This window comes from Schistocerca serialis, chromosome 7 (genome assembly GCF_023864345.2).
Source record: "Schistocerca serialis cubense isolate TAMUIC-IGC-003099 chromosome 7, iqSchSeri2.2, whole genome shotgun sequence".
Lineage (NCBI taxonomy): Eukaryota > Metazoa > Arthropoda > Insecta > Orthoptera > Acrididae > Schistocerca > Schistocerca serialis.
Window position 1 is genome coordinate 298,647,510 of NC_064644.1, and position 16,605 is coordinate 298,664,114.

Below are 16,605 nucleotides of genomic sequence, written 5' to 3' on the forward strand. Positions count from 1 at the left end.
GGGTTTTTCTGTCACACCTTGCTTCTTTCAACTCAGGTAATGATTTGTGACACAAAAGGATACCAAGTTCCACTGTGGTTCAGAGTCCATGTTAAACTGTTGTTCACCCTAAAACTCACTGGGGACAATCAGTTCAAAGGTCAGAGGGAGGTGAGAACACTACTCCAAAGTGGACCGTGCCTAGTAAAGCACTTCATGAGAAAGATGCATTCTCCTGGTTTGTAAACAATGTATAAATTTTTAGCAGAGATCTTTAATGATATGCAATAGCCATTATATTTGTCATATAAATTATCATTATTCCAGTTGACCTGCTTCAGAGATCTTCACTGAACTGAATATAAACTTATTTATTGCTGTGAAATCTCAACATGGTCACTTATATTATTACGTGTTTGAGAGAATTTTTTAAATTTTGAACAAGTTAGGTTGTATTTTTTATGACAATGAACATCTGATTCTTATTAAAATCAGTTGGTTTAGATATTCTGTCATTAGTTTCAAGGAAGTACATGATTAACAATGTTTTTGGAGTATTATTTTTGTTATGCATTTAAGTGACAGAGAAAGCTCTTTAATGTCTACAGTGACATTTCTTGTTCTAAGATAAACTTTGGAGTTGTATCTTAGGAATTTACTGAAGTATAAATTGTACCACTTATTGCCTCTTTATTTTTTTAAGGTGCAACAGATAGGTGTCAAATCCCAATCGTGGTAGATTGTGTAGTAACAGTTTAGTCAATAAGATTCTGAAAAGGAAGGTTTTGAACAGTGTACTGTAAGTTAAAGTTATGCATTAATTTGTCTTCTTTTTCTGCATTCCTTGCCAAAATTATTGATGAACTATGGGGGTACAAAGTTGACCACTATTCCAGTTTTGTACCACTCAAATTTTGCATCTTTTAAAAAGCACTAAATCATGTTATTTTGGAGAAATATGCAAATTTCAAGTCATTTTTTCATGTTACCCTTTTCACAAAATTTTTCTGGCATTTTCCAATGTATTATAAATTTATAGAACTAATTTGTGTGGATAGGGTCATCATTTTAAATTGCACTTAACTATGCGAATACTAGGTAAGAATGTAATCAGGCTTATGGGGGGGGGGGGGGGGGGGTGTATTTGGGGGTATTGACAGGACAACTAAGAAAAATGTCTTTGTAAAAAACTGAACAACAATAAAAGGCAATCAGCTCTTAATGAGATACATATACATATTTGTGGATAGAGCATCTGTCCAAATTCTTAACTTTCATTACAGGCGTTTCAGTATAGGTCCTGTTTGTGAAGTGGCAGATGTCAAATATGTACATACAGTTCATTGTAGTCTCTGACACAAATTGCCTGGGAAAGTGTTGGAGCAGCTCTTGTTTGACTGAAATAGCCTCACATATAAATTCTTCTATTGTTTTGTTTTGTACTTGCTGGTGATAAGGACTTCACATATTAAGAACTAACTGTTGTGTAGTGTCTAAGCAGAAGACATTACATACTGGTCTCAAACAGAATAAAACCTACTTATTCTTTTATTAATTTAATTTCAGTCAAATTTTTACATCTATTTGTGATCAGTTTTGAAGGTTTAAGGCTTCGTATTTATACATATTAGATGAGTAATCAATGTCATATCTCTCTGCAAGTATGCTGGATTGTTATAAGCCAGCATCCTCTGACACAACTGCTACGCAACAGATAAGTTCAGCTAACCTGCAGATTGGAGATAAAATAATAAGATAATAGTTTCTATTCTCCATAATAAAATATATATGAGGAGACATCACCAACTTTTCTGGTATTACAGAAGCAACAAGAATACATTCAGCTCCACTACAGAATCATTTTCTACCATTGGTCCATCAAATTCTCTGCACTCCTGCTCATTGGTAAGTTGGGTCTTCATATCCCAAGCAGCATTATAGCAGGATATTGGCTGTTTAATTTGTCATTATCACAAGATTAATACTTTCACAAACAGAAACTTACTACTTATTTGAATTTTGCTTGGATCTAATTTACATCAGTTGTTGCAGAACACCTTTACTTCCAGCTTATTTCATTATTATTTTCTAATACTCTTGCACAATAACTGCCTAATCATTTATGACACTGCTTTTATCCAATCATATATGAGTTGTTGCACTTCATTACTTAATTTCCATTCAAATATTTATGTTACATATTGCATCTGATCTTTTGTTCTGCATTTGTTAGTGTTTTTACCACTTTCTCTACTTGTGTGAAATGTTTTTTCATTGTAATTGGAGGCCAGAAGCAAAGAATCTGAGATTTCAGTGATAGTTAGTCTATAAGATTACTTGTAGAACTTCATGACAGGTAAAAACTGTGTACTGGATCAAGACTAAAATGTCTTTTCCCAAATGTGGATCCTTGCCTTTCATGGAGAAGCTCTTACCAACTGGCTATCCAGGCATGTCTCTTTGTCCCCCATCATGTATCCAGTTCTGCCAGTACTTCCACCATTCTTTACAAACTACACAGAAGCTCTCCTGTATATCCTGCTGCACCAGCTCTCCTTTATGAAAAAGTCTACTTATTTTCTTCATTTTATGATTGTGTTATTTTCATTAGTAGAAATATCTGACTGTGATGGATAATGAACTCCAACATTTAACTGTCGTCTTTTGCTTTGTACTACTTAATGAGATACATGTATTATTTTGTTGCCACAGATATGAAGAACCTGCTTACATATAGTGACGAAGTCTTTCGACTAATACATGGTATGCAGTATCAGGACATTGTCATTCCTTGTAAGCCAACACACCCTGAAGTGAAAGTGACCCTCTGCCACAATGGTGATGAAAAAGTAAGTATTTCATGGGTAAATATGTAGTGTGAGTGTACTGACTGATTTTAGCTATACAGAGTGTCCCAATATGAATGGTTGATATACAGATAAATGGTATGAATGACCATTTGAAGCTAACAAGTGTAGTAAACTCAGGCTCTAAAATGCTCTTAAGGTATGCATTTTAGAGCCTATGTTTACCAGACTTTTTTGCTTCAAATAATTGTTCCTGTGATATCCCTGCATACTGAGTATTCCTCCTGGGTCATCATGTATACATGATTATTTATAAGTACTCCCAGGGTTTCAGAAGATGAGTGCACTTAAACTAAAAGATGTGCAGAATATAACCACATATTTGTGGATAGAGCATCTGTCCAAATTCTTAACTTTCATTACAGGTGTTTCAGGATAGGTCCTGTTTGTGAAGTGGCAGATGTCAAATATGTACATACAGTTCATTGTAGTCTCTGACACAAATTGCCTGGGAAAGTGTTGGAGCAGCTCTTTTTGGAAAGCTGTTTGTTGGGTTGCCTGTCTGCATGCGAAAAGTAATTTGAGTTGACAATACAGAATGGATGATTTGCCTGCACCTTCTGACAGTCTTCTTTCTATTGCAACTACACCACAGTGCACATTAACTAATCAAAATGTGGAGATACGCCATATACTGATAGTTGTCATTTTCTGTATGTGTTGTAGTTTTTGCACAGACATCATATGAAATTGTGAAGCTGCTTGGGAATGACTCTATGTTCTGTGGATTATTATATATGTACATTACCAACAATATCTGTAATTCACAGCTGTTTCTCCAAACCATATGTTATGAGGGAAGATCAGAAAGTAACACACAATAATTTTATTACCAAAATAAAAAAATCACAAATGAACTTACTTCTTTTACCTTCCTTTCTACACAGTCACCAACATTCGCAATACCTTTCTCCCATTGTGGTACCAGTTTCAATAAGCTCTGTTTATAGAAGTCTGGTTGGTTGGAGTAAAGCCATCTGCAGGCTGCTGATTTCACTTCCACTTTTGTTGCAAAGAGTTGGCCAGTCAGGCATTTCTTCATGGGACTAGACAGATGATAGTCTGAGGCTCCAAGATCCATAATGTATGATGGATACTGGAACACCTCCCACCCAAATTTTCTCATGAACAGGATAAGTGATTGGCGGGGAGGGGAGGGGGGGGGGAGGGGGGTTGAGGATTGTCCTGAAGAAGTTTGACACTCTCAGCTTTAATGTCAAGGCATTTGTCATGACGGGCACAATGCAACTTAATCAAATTTTTAATGGAGGCTGTTGCATTCACAGTAATCTCATGTTCAACAAAGTCCACTAATAACACACCATGCATATCCCAGAACATTGTCACAAGCACTTTCCTAGCAATTGAGACCTTAGTTTCTCCCAGTGTATATAATGTTAAAATAACGTATGGCAATGCAGGTGGATGACATTGAAGACAACTACTTGTATTTTAACAGGAGCAGGCTGCTATTTTCAGGGCAAAACCGCAGAAACTAAGTCCTGTGCAAATGAATTTAAAATCTTCTCTCTCTCTCTCTCTCTCTCTCTCTCTCTCTCTCTCTCTCTGTGTGTGTGTGTGTGTGTGTGTGTGTGTGTGTTTGTTTGTGTTTGTGTTTGTGTTGTGTGTGTGTGTGTGTGTGTGTGTGTGTGTGTGTGTGTGTGTGTGTGTGTATGTATGAACACTAGCGCCGTCATGAACCAATATTGCAGAAGAGTATAAAGAGTCTCAATTCATATTGTGCTGTTCCCCCTAGGTTATACAGCCTCCCTAAGGTCCACAAGGAAGATGTTCCTCTTCGTCCAATTGTGAGCAACACTGGTGCTCCAAAATTTCATATAGAAAACACCTTGCTACTCTGTTGAGCCCTATAGTAGGTTGGTGTGAACACCACATTAAGAACTCAGTGGATTTCTTACATAGATTAGAGGGATTGTGTTTAAATGACACTGATGTTCTAGTAAGTTTTGGTGTGGTATCTCTCTTCACTTGTGTTCCTCTGTCCGATTTGTTATGGTAGATTGAGATTAGGTTGGTTGTTGATTTAACAAACCTATTTTGACATACGTTGACTTCCACTTACTGTTTATTCGATGACCAGCACTGTGAGCAAACAGATGTAGTTGTGATGGGAAGCCCATTTTCATCTATTACTGCTTATTTGTTTGTCGAAGATCTTAAGGAATCTGCCTTAGAGTAGGGGCTTTGAAACTTGCATGTTTTTGCAGATAGACAATACTCCTGTTGGTTGCCCTCAAGGTACTGAGAATTTGAACGACTTTTTAGAACACCTAAACACCAGAATTCAATCCACCTGAATTTTCGTTTCACGAAGGAGGTAGAAAAGGATAGCTGTCTTCCTTTTGAGCCTTGCTGTTTATAGGAAGCCTACTCACACTGAGTTGTATCTGCATGCAGACAATTGTCACCATCCGGCTCAACATGAAGGGCTACTTCATACCTTGGTTCACAGGGTCACGTATCGCCAGAACAGTTATAGTGAAAGACAAATTACACATGAGTTGGGCTATTGACCAACTGTGCTCCAGTTGAGTGATGGCAGTACCAAGGTGGGCGAAAGTCCATGGCCTTTTTGCCTTACATAGGGAGCATTTCAAACAGAATTTGTCACATTTTGTGAAAATTTGATGTGATGTGTGTGTTTTTGACCACCATCTAAGATCAGGGTCCTTTTAAGTTTCATAAAGGATGATCTTGATTTGCGTAAGGTGGGTGTCTACATATTGCTTGCAGTTGTGGTCTGCCATATAGTGGTCAGACTATCTCAGACTGTGGAGAACCGGTGTACTGAGCGTAAATGGCACACAAGCTTAAAACAGCCGAGGAAATCCTCCATTGCAGAACATTGTCTTGGCTCCGGTCATCCTATATAATATATGGCATGCACTTCCAGCTATTTGGACAGTGTTATTAAGGAAGCTATTGCAATTAAATTAGAAGTAACTTTATAAATAGAGATGGTGGTTCTTATTTAAACCGTTGCACTTGCTTGTCAAATAAATGGACAAAGTGTTTGCTACCTCACTTGTTGATTATTAATTTCACTATCAATTACTTTTAATGTTGGTCATCTTTGTGTGTGTGTGTGTGTGTGTGTGTGTGTGTGTGTGTGTGTGTGTGTGTGTGTGTGTGTGAATGGAGTTTCTCTGAAGACTGAGGTTTTAATTTGCTTGCACAGTGCAAGCAAAAAAAAAAAAAAAAAAAAAAATTTACGTGTCATGTAATATTTTGTGTAATGTAATCTTGTATAGACACTTTTTATTAACCTGACACATTCCACATCATTTTGAAGTGTCGTATTTACGATCTATGGAACAAATACTAATCTAATCTAGTGCTTCCTTGCTGCAGTTTTGCCTTGAAAATGGTAGTGTGTGCTCCTATTGAAATATTGACAATTGTTGATGACATCACATGGCTGATTCCCATAAGTTACCACTGCAGTAAGATTCACAGTTGCACATGCTGGCTGTTCAAAATTGCTTTCTCAATGGCTTCGTTATTTTGCAGGGTTGCAGCTGTTACTGGCCACCTGGAGTGTGGCAAATGGCTTAAGTTCACATGGCCCTCTTGGAAGAATATACACCACCAAGAGACATTGCAATGGTCTTGTCATCCCCATACACGCTGCACATGTCCCTGTGAATTTCATTTGGATTATACCCCCTGATCCACAAATATCTAGAACCACACTTTGCTGTCTTCACAATTTGACAACAGTAACACGAGCACCATTTTTATTTTGTAGTTCATGCTTGTCTCACTAGAGATGCACATCAAAGCAAAATGCCCTCCATAGTGCAAACTTCAGACTTTCGTTGCCATGAAATTTCAACATTCCAGCTAAAATACCAGAGGAGAAAAAAATTATTGTACATAACTTTCCGATCCTGCTTCATAAATAGACAATACCAAACTCCATCTGTCAAATATCCAGATTATTCAGTAAAATAAATGTATATATATATATATATATATATAAATGTATATATAGAACAAAAGCGCTGGCAGGTCGATAGATACACAAACAAACACAAACACACACACAAAATTCAAGCTTTCGCAACAAATTGTTGCCTCATCAGGAAAGAGGGAAGGAGAGGGGAAGACGAAAGGAAGTGGGTTTTAAAGGAGAGGGTAAGGAGTCATTCCAATCCCGGGAGCGGAAAGACTTACCTTAGGGGGAAAAAAGGACAGGTATACACTCGCACAGCAAAAACAGAAAGAGGAAAATAAGACGACAGAAAAGATTTCGAAATGGAACAGTGACAATAACAAACGTAATTGTTGGATTCAAATTAATGATATCAATATAATGGAAGGAAACATTCCACGTGGGAAAAATTATATATAAAAACAAAGATGAGGTGACTTACCGAACAAAAGCGCTGGCAGGTCGATAGATACACAAACAAACACAAACACACACACAAAATTCAAGCTTTCGCAACAAATTGTTGCCTCATCAGGAAAGAGGGAAGGAGAGGGGAAGACGAAAGGAAGTGGGTTTTAAAGGAGAGGGTAAGGAGTCATTCCAATCCCGGGAGCGGAAAGACTTACCTTAGGGGGAAAAAAGGACAGGTATACACTCGCACACGGGTGTGCGAGTGTATACCTGTCCTTTTTTCCCCCTAAGGTAAGTCTTTCCGCTCCCGGGATTGGAATGACTCCTTACCCTCTCCTTTAAAACCCACTTCCTTTCGTCTTCCCCTCTCCTTCCCTCTTTCCTGATGAGGCAACAATTTGTTGCGAAAGCTTGAATTTTGTGTGTGTGTTTGTGTTTGTTTGTGTATCTATCGACCTGCCAGCGCTTTTGTTCGGTAAGTCACCTCATCTTTGTTTTTATATATAATTTTTCCCACGTGGAATGTTTCCTTCCATTATATTAAATGTATATATATATATATATATATATATCTGACATGATATTTCGTAACCCTGTCTGTGTGATGTCCTTAGGTTAGTTAGGTTTAAGTATTTCTAAGTTCTAGGGGACTGATGACCATAGATGTAAAGTCCCATAGTGCTCAGAGCCATTTGAACCATTTTTTCAAACCATTTCTTCCTGCCTTTCTTTACTCTCTGTAACTTATCACTTCTAGCTGTGAGAATGACTTCTTTTACTCTGTTTGACTACTCATTATTGGTAGTTTTATGGTTTTCTCTCATGTCACTTAGAATCTCTAAATCAGTTGGAAACTTCAACTTTGTATTTAGTATTTTTTCTGTCCCTGTTCCATTTTCCAGTTCACATTCAGTCATGTGTCCAAGTCTGATTTTTTGTTTTAGGTGTGTCTTCAACCTGATTTCCATTTAATCAAAAGACTGCTATTATTTCTGATTTGTACTTTTTTATATTGTAATCCCATTTTGAATTCTGTGATAAGATTTTGGCATCCATTTTGCAATATTATGCATATAAATCTATTACCCAATTTTTATAACTCTGTTTTGTCTATTAAGTAGATGTTTTCTGAGCCTATTATCTTTGAGTGCAATCAAAGACAATAATAATGAATGTGAATTTATTGTTGCCAACTAATTTTGAGAGCAAAAGCATGTGGTATAATAAATTCATTCTTTTTGAGTGCATCACAGTGCGTAGTCATAGCTATCAACTCCAAAGGCCACATATCTTCCAGATCACCCTATCTGTCTTCTGTATGAGAGAAATCCATACACAAAATTTGTGTCTTTGAATAGTACTTGAACTCAAAATTGCTTGCATTACATGCTTCTGGTGGCATCTGACAAAGGACAATGAATTTGACAGCAAGCTACTAAAATGATGATTTGCTTTATACTGATGTCGGAAACTACTTGATGACATAGTAACTGTACCAAATGAAAGATAGTCCATGACTGACTAACATAGATATTTACGTACTCAATGCTCACCTCTGATGACTTGCTTTGTGCATGAAGCCTATATAAAGATGCACTTGTTGGAGAAATTACAAAATGGTAAAGTATATGAATATTATATTTTAGAGAAAAAAGATACAATGGACACTGAAGTAATTTTCTTGAACAAAAATTTGTATAATTAGAAAATGACAAAATAATAGGTACTGCTTTATTAGAGGGAAGTTTTAACGTACACAAGGATTCCCATAGTTTGCCAAGAATTTTGAAGAAAGTAAAATTTTCTAATTGGAATAATTAATTAACTAGTTATTCATGTAAAAGTCTACATTTTTGGAAACAGAAAAACTGGGATTACAAAATTATAACACTGCTTTTAAGAAAAATTACACTTTTAGACTGTGAAATTCTGCAACTCGAAAATTATGAACACAAATAATTTTTGAAACATTAAGTTCTCATAAAATAATAAAATTTTGTGAAATACATCTTCAATAAGAATTTGTTTTGTGTACACATATTATAAGCATCAGTAGTGAAAAGATCCCATAAAAGGAAAAAGAAACATTAACATCATGAGTGGTATTACGAGGAATAAGTCTGATCTTCTGTGGTAACTAGTAACTGCATCTCTGAGTCACTGCTCTCTTCATTTCAGTCATTAACTCTTTTAAGTTCCCCATGTAATAAGGCACTGATTCCTGTTAAGAGATCTTCATTTGCTGGGTAAGGGCTTGGCAACCCCAGGGTTCCTGAGCTGGGGACTGGTAAGTGCCGCCAGTCCCCTGTCACCATAAGCTCTAGTTATACTTCAGCGACCACTGTGCGGCGTGGCGGCGAAACGTAGTGTGGCTCGGGGAATGGGGATCTTGGCTTGACCACCCAAATCATGTGGATGGAATAAACATCTATAAACAACCCCTCAATCTCAAGGAGTGCTGCACGATGATGAGATGCATGGCTGTTGAGGTGGAACAATCGTTAACAGGCAACCTCTGGGGAACCTGCCGCACCTCAGTTGTATAGGGCTTACCTAGGCACACGGGGCTCTGTCTAGGTGGACTTCTAGTTCCCTAGCTGCTTGTGGAACCAAAATGGATCCTTCAAAATCCTCTTTTCCTCCTCCCAGAGGAAAGGATGGGCTGCTGGAAGGTTCTAACACCCAGTTTCTCAAGAGGGCTCATGCAGTCAGTCCCCCTGACTCCAGCGCTACTTTGACAAGTCCAGTCTTTGGTAACAGAATGCAATCTGGTAATCAGAACATGTTTCTCATTGTGAAACAGAAGGGTTTGGAGGGAATCTGTGGCTCCTTAAAATCAGTGAAGCGCTTCCGTAATTGGACCTTGCTAGTGGAAACTTCCACTTCCCAGCAAGCAACTAACTTCCAATCTGCTAAATGCCATAGACACTGAACTGCACAGCACCTTGAATTATAGCAAAGGTGTTGTGACATGCCGGGATCTAGTCGACATTCCCAGGGAAGAATTGCAACATGAGTGGGCTCCGGAAGGTATTGTTGATGTACAACATATCATGAAGGGGGTTGACGGCAATCTTGTCAAATCTGACTCCTTTATTCTGACCTTCAGTAGCACAAAACTTCCTGAACATGTTAAAGCTGGCTTCCTTTGCCTTAGTGTGAGGCCTTATTTCCCGACCCCAGTGCACTGTTTTAAATGCCAGTGTTTTGGGCATACCACCTTAGGGTGTAAAGGCGAAGTGACTTGTGGCAACTGCGGTAAGGCTGCTCATGAAGGAGTTGATTGCTCATTTCCAGCCAAATGTATCAATTGCTCTGGAAACCACCCTGTTTGGAGTAGGGACTGCTGAACATTTTTAGAGGAACGCAAAGTCCAGGAAATAAAAACAACCAAGCATATCCCCTATGGTGAGGCCAAAAAGATCTACAAGTTGATGCAACCTCCCACATTTGCTACATCTTTTGCATCAATGGTCCAGAAGCCTACTCCAAAAGCAGATGCCTCTATGCAGATAGAGTGTTGGTGAGTGTTGGCACTAACACCTGCAGATGCCAGTGCACTTGCAACACAGCCATTTCAGAGTCTGTAGCCCCTACTCGAATGGCAGACAAAGGTACAGTGGCGAACTTGGGCCAGCACCTGGCGCCTCCAACAGCTGAGGCTGTTCAGAAGCCCAGTACATCCATTACCGCTCCCTCATCGGCTCCCCCAAAGCCCACCAAACCACAGAAAGCTCATGTACAGCATCAACAGTGGGTCAAATCACGTGGTAAACTGTCTGACCATGCAGATGTCGTTTTACATGATGCTTCATCTGACTCTTCCCCAGAGCTGATGGAGTGCGACGTATGTGTGGGGCAATCATCTCGCCCCACGCCTGCCCCACCACCTCCCCACCCGGTCGGAGAGACAGAATGTAGCTGCTACCCCCATCATAGATGTCTCCCATACTTCAGTGGAACTTGCAGGGGTTCAGGACACATGTAGAGGAACTTTGTCTACTCTCTCAGGGTAGACGTCTGTGTCTCCAGGAGACTTACTTCCATCGATCACACTCCCCTGAGCTATGAGGCTATACACTCCACAAAAAGGACAACGTGTGTGGAGAGAGAGAGCTAGAGGAGGCGTAGGTATTTCCATCAGGACGGATTACCACTCCTCATCTCTCTCACTTACAATGACTTTACAAGACATTGCTGTGTCTGTGTACGTGTGTCAACCATTGACTGTATGTTCTCTTTACTTCCCCCGCATGATGCACTTGATGAAGTGGCCCTCACCAACCTTCTTACACAGCTCCCCCAGCCATTCATTATTTGTGGTGATTTTAATGCCCACAATGTGCTTTGGGGCTCTGCAATTACTGTCCCAGGGGTAGAGCAATTGAGAGGCTTCTCCTGTCATCCTGTGCATACTTGCTCAATGCAGGACAGAACACTCACTTCTGCACAGCAACTGGGTCGTTCTCTGCCATTGATCTCTCACTTTGCTCTCCAGCTTTTGCCGCCAGTGCTCAGTGGGAAGTGGTTGCTGACTTGCACGGAAGTGATCATTTCCCAATCTGGATTCACCTGCCAGGTGGCGTGAGCCCTGAAAGGAGAGCACCACGATGGGTGCTCAGAGGGGCTGACTGGACACTTTATAGCCAGTTGGCCCAGTTCGAACACTGTGCAAATGTCGAGACGTGGGTAATCATATTACCAAAGTGGTCCACCATGCCACTGCAGCATCCATTCCACAGTCCACAGGCCACTGGAAGAGGCAGCCTGTCCCTTGGTGGAGTGCCAAATGCCGCTCTGCAATCAGGACCAGGCGTGCGGCTCTGTGTCGGTTGCAGTGTCAGCCGACTGCTGAGAATCTTGCAGCCTTTCAGGTGGCGAGGGCAAAATGTTACCACATTATTTGAGAGAGCAAGAAGAGGTCATGGCAACAGTTAATGAACACCATTAATCATTCCACCAAAAGTTCCATTGTGTGGGAGACCATCAGGAGAATTTCTGGGAGAGGAGGGAGTTGCCCCATGGCTTCTGTAATGAATAACAGCACTCTCTATGCTGATCCGTGAGACATTGCCCAGACTATGGCAGCATATTTTGCCATGGTTACTGCAACAGGCAGTCAGGATCCGGGTTTCCAGTGCCATAGAGTGATTGCTGAGAGGTATAGTCTGGACTTCCAGTCCACCTCTAATGAAGTTTACAACTGCCCATTTTCCATGTGGGAGCTGGATTCTGCATTGTCTGCAGCTTATGACACATCCCCTGGTCACGACAAGATCCATTACAGTATGCTACGGCACCTCACAAGGCGCAACAAAGAAATCCTCCTTGCACTTTTTAATGCCATTTGGGTGTCAGGTCACTTTCCTGACTCGTTACATGAGGCAGTTTTAATTCCTTTTTTAAAACCTGTGAAAGACTGCATGAGCCCAAGTAGCTACTGTAGTGTTGCTCTCACTAGCTTTATGGGAAAGACCTTAGAGCAGGTGGTCAACCACCACCTTGTCTGGATGTTAGAATCCCGGCAATTCCTTAGTCACTTTCAGTGTGGGTTCAGAAGGTTTTGTTCCACCTTCAATAACCTTGCCCTCTTGGAGGGGCTATACAACAAGCTTTCCTACACTGTCACCACCTTCTAGGTGTATTTTTTTACATTGAGTAGGCCTGTGATACTACTTAGAGGCGTCTCATCCTGGAACAGCTTCACGAAAGGGGTTTTCGTGGTTGTCTTCCTCTTTTTATTCAGTCTTTCCTCTCGTCACAATATTTTAGATACCAAATTGGTGACGTCCTGTCTGATCACTACCCTCAGGGTAGTGTTTTAAGTGTGACTGTCTTTGCCATAGCTATTAATAGCGTTACCTCCATAGTGAAAAGCTCTGTCCAGTGTTCCTTGTTTGTGGACGATTTCTCTTTGTTTTGCTCCTCTTCAAGCCTTGCAACTACAATGCGTCAGTTGCAACTTACTCTTAGACATTTGGATGACTGGACGCAGAAGAACGGTTTTAAGTTTTCCACCAAGACGTCCTTGTGTGTTCTTTTTCACTGTTCTCGAACAATTTTAACCTTTCCTGAGTTGAGGATGAGGGACACTGTCCTTGCTTTTCTAGAATCGGTGAGATTTCTGGGGCTCATTTTTGACTCAAAGCTTATGTGGTTACCTCATCTTAAAGACCTGAAATGACGGTCACTTAAGGCTTTAAGTATTTTAAAATGTCTTGGCCACAGTACATGGAGAGCCGGTAGGACTTGTCTGCTCCAGTTTTACAGGGCGTTCGTGTGATCTCGGCTCGATTATGGGTGCACAGTGTATGGGTTTGCAAGGCCTTATTACTTAAAGATGTTGGACATTGTGCACCATGAAAGGCTTAGGTTAGCCACTGGGGCATTCAGAACTAGCCCCATACCAAGCCTCTGTGCAGAGGCTGGTGAACCGCCACTTCATGTGTGGTGATGGCTACTTACGGTACGCAAGGCGTATAAAACTTTGTCCACACCAAACACACCTGCATACCATACCGTTGCTCAGCTTCCTCTAGCACGGCTATTTCATAACCGGCAATGAGCGACGCGACCCTATGGGATTCACACACAGGATTGCCTCTCTGCAATGGATATGGCTGGTCTTCATATTTCTGTTGCGGTTGGAGCAGATTTCCACCTTGGCTCCTCCGGAGACCCAGACTTATTTTAGATTTGACTAATTTTAAGAAAGATAGTACACCAGATTTTACATTCCAGTCTCTGTTTTTAACATTTTAGATGCGCATCATGGTTTTACCATCATTTACACTGATGGCTCCAAACAAGAGAATTTCCTTGGCTCTTCTGTAGTGTTCCCTGATCATGTTACCCAGATTCGCCTCCCTGTTTTCGCAGCAGAGCTCCACACAATCCTGAAGGCACTGGAGCGGATGAATCATGTTTTGGGTAATCGGTTTCTCCTCTGCTCCGATTCTCTTAGTGCCTTACAATCATTGCAGAATCTGTACCCAATTGAGGAGATGGTTCAGCTGATATATGACCAACTGTACTTGCTCCAATGGCGGGGTAAGGAGGTGTCCTTCTGCTGGGTGCCTGGTCATGTAGGAATAGGGGGCAATGAACAGGCCGATCAGGCTGCCAAGGAGGCCTGCAGAGAGCAGGATGTGGTCCAGTATCCTATTCCCTTGCAGTCTGTCATTTCTGCACTCTACAAGAAGTGCATGGAGTTGTGGGAGGAAGAATGGCTGGCAGTGATGGCCAATAAACTGCAGTTGGTGAAGTCAACAACTCGGCCGTGGCATTCCTCCTGCCAGTTGCTCAGGCGGGAAGAAGTGACCCTCATACATCTTTGGATTGGGCACTGTCCTCTCACACACAGCTTTCTAATACGGCAGGAGGATCTCCCATTAAGTGATGCTTGTGGTGTGCACATCTCTGTCCAGCACATTTTAACAGACTGCATTTTATACCCTGATGCAAGGGCAGAAGCACAAATTGATGGGGGTCTGCCCTCTGTTTTAGCTAATGATGAGACGTGTGTATAGGGTTTTAAAGTTTTTTGATGTTTCTGGACTCTGGCCTAAACTTTTAGGCTGGAGGTTTTAGCATATTGCAGAGTGGCTGGCTCCTCCCTTTTTTCCTTAAGGTCAGCCAGCCACTTCCATCTGCTATATTGTTTTAGCTCCCTCTACCACTTTCTTCTTGTGTTGTCCATGTTTTACTGCTGACGGCATGCTTTGTCCCATGCTTTGATGTGGATAGGCATATATTTTTCCAAGCTTGTTACCTGTGTTTTACGTTCTGTTTTATCTTACTGTTCTGAGTATTTTCTTGACACCGATCTCAATCTGTTACTGAGCAGGCGCTGAAGACCTTGCCATCGTGCACCCATACATACCTCTCCATCCATTCCTGTTAAGAGACCAGCCAAATTGTAAATTACCCCTTAAGTTGTTACAGACAAGGATGTGCCTAATTCACACATAAAGGTGCAAGTAAGGGTGGAAAATTTGGGGTTTGGGTTAGTGTAAGACTCTGTTAGCTGCTTTAGTTTCCTGTACAATATTACCTAATAGTGTAACTTCTGACAATATTAAATTGACAGCAAAGGATAATGAGTCTATAGTCATCTGACAATTAAGGGCCAAAGCTGTGATGACATGACAAGAACTGTCTGCAGGCAGCCACTACAATACTCCACATACTGCGGCAGTAGAAAATCACTTTGAAGTCTTTTATCTTCAACAAGAATCGTGCACAAAATCTGAAATTGACATATAGTATAGATGTCTATGGTGTCCCTAAACATTAAAATCTGGTCTTTATTTCATTTAGGACAAACAGCTGTAATATTTTCTGAAATGGGTGAAAATTTCCTGCCAATTGGTGGTGTCCTGGTGGTGCCTGTCTGTTACATCCTCTGTCATCACCACTACCACATCAGACATCATTGATGTCTAGTCATATACACCAGTCGTTGGATTACTGAATGAGTACAAATAAAAAATAGATAATGCTTCTGACAGTGTGCACAGCAGAAACACTTTACCACACTGTCGTGTTTATGGTACCCAATACAATTCTGTGACATTAGCATGTCATGTCCATATATGGATGTGTGCATTCCACAGCCCTGTAATGCCCATCATGAACACAACACGCTGCACAATGTCAGCCACATGATCCATTTTTAATTCATACTCATATCATGTATTCCAGTGACTGGTGTATATGATCAGATATGTTGTTGTTGTTGTTGTGGTCTTCAGTCCTGAGACTGGTTTGATGAGCTCTCCATGCTACTCTATCCTGTGCAAGCTCCTTCATCTTGCAGTACTTACTGCAACCTACATTGATCTGAATCTGCTTACTGTATTCATCTCTTGGTCTCCCTCTATGATTTTCACCCTCCACGCTGCCCTCCAATACTAAACTGGCGATCCCTTGATGCCTCAGAACATGTCCTACCAACCGATCCCTTCTTCTAGTCAAGTTGTGCCACAAACTTCTCTTCTCCCCAATCCTATTCAATACCTCCTCATTAGTTATGTGAACTACCCATCTAATCTTCAGCATTCTTCTGTAGCACCACATTTCGAAAGCTTCTATTCTCTTCTTGTCCAAACTATTTATCGTCCATGTTTCACTTCCATACATGGCTACACTCCACACAAATACTTTCAGAAACGACTTCCTGACACTTAAACCTATGCTCGATGTTAACAAATTTCTCTTCTTCAGAAATGCTTTCCTTGCCATTGCCATTCTATGTTTTATATCCTCTCTACTACAACCATCATCAGTTATTTTGCTCCCCAAATAGCAGAACTCCTTTACTACTTTAAGTGTCTCATTTCCTAACCTAATTCCCTCAGCATCACCCGACTTAATGGGACTACATTCCATTAT

The 16,605-nt window shown here is 40.7% G+C and overlaps 1 protein-coding gene across 6 annotated transcripts in view; it reads left to right on the forward strand.

Moving 5' to 3' along the window:
- The window catches only part of LOC126412521 (vascular endothelial growth factor receptor kdr-like), an 864,770-nt gene that overhangs the window by 408,197 nt on the left and 439,968 nt on the right, over positions 1-16,605 (forward strand). For 3 of the 6 annotated variants that reach the window (XM_050082152.1, XM_050082153.1, XM_050082150.1), the window contains exon 4: positions 2,692-2,828. The exons of the other annotated variants lie outside the window; for them this stretch is intronic. In XM_050082152.1, coding sequence (XP_049938109.1) covers positions 2,692-2,828 — 137 coding nt within the window. The remainder of the gene's footprint in view (positions 1-2,691; positions 2,829-16,605) is intronic. 6 annotated transcript variants of the gene reach the window in all.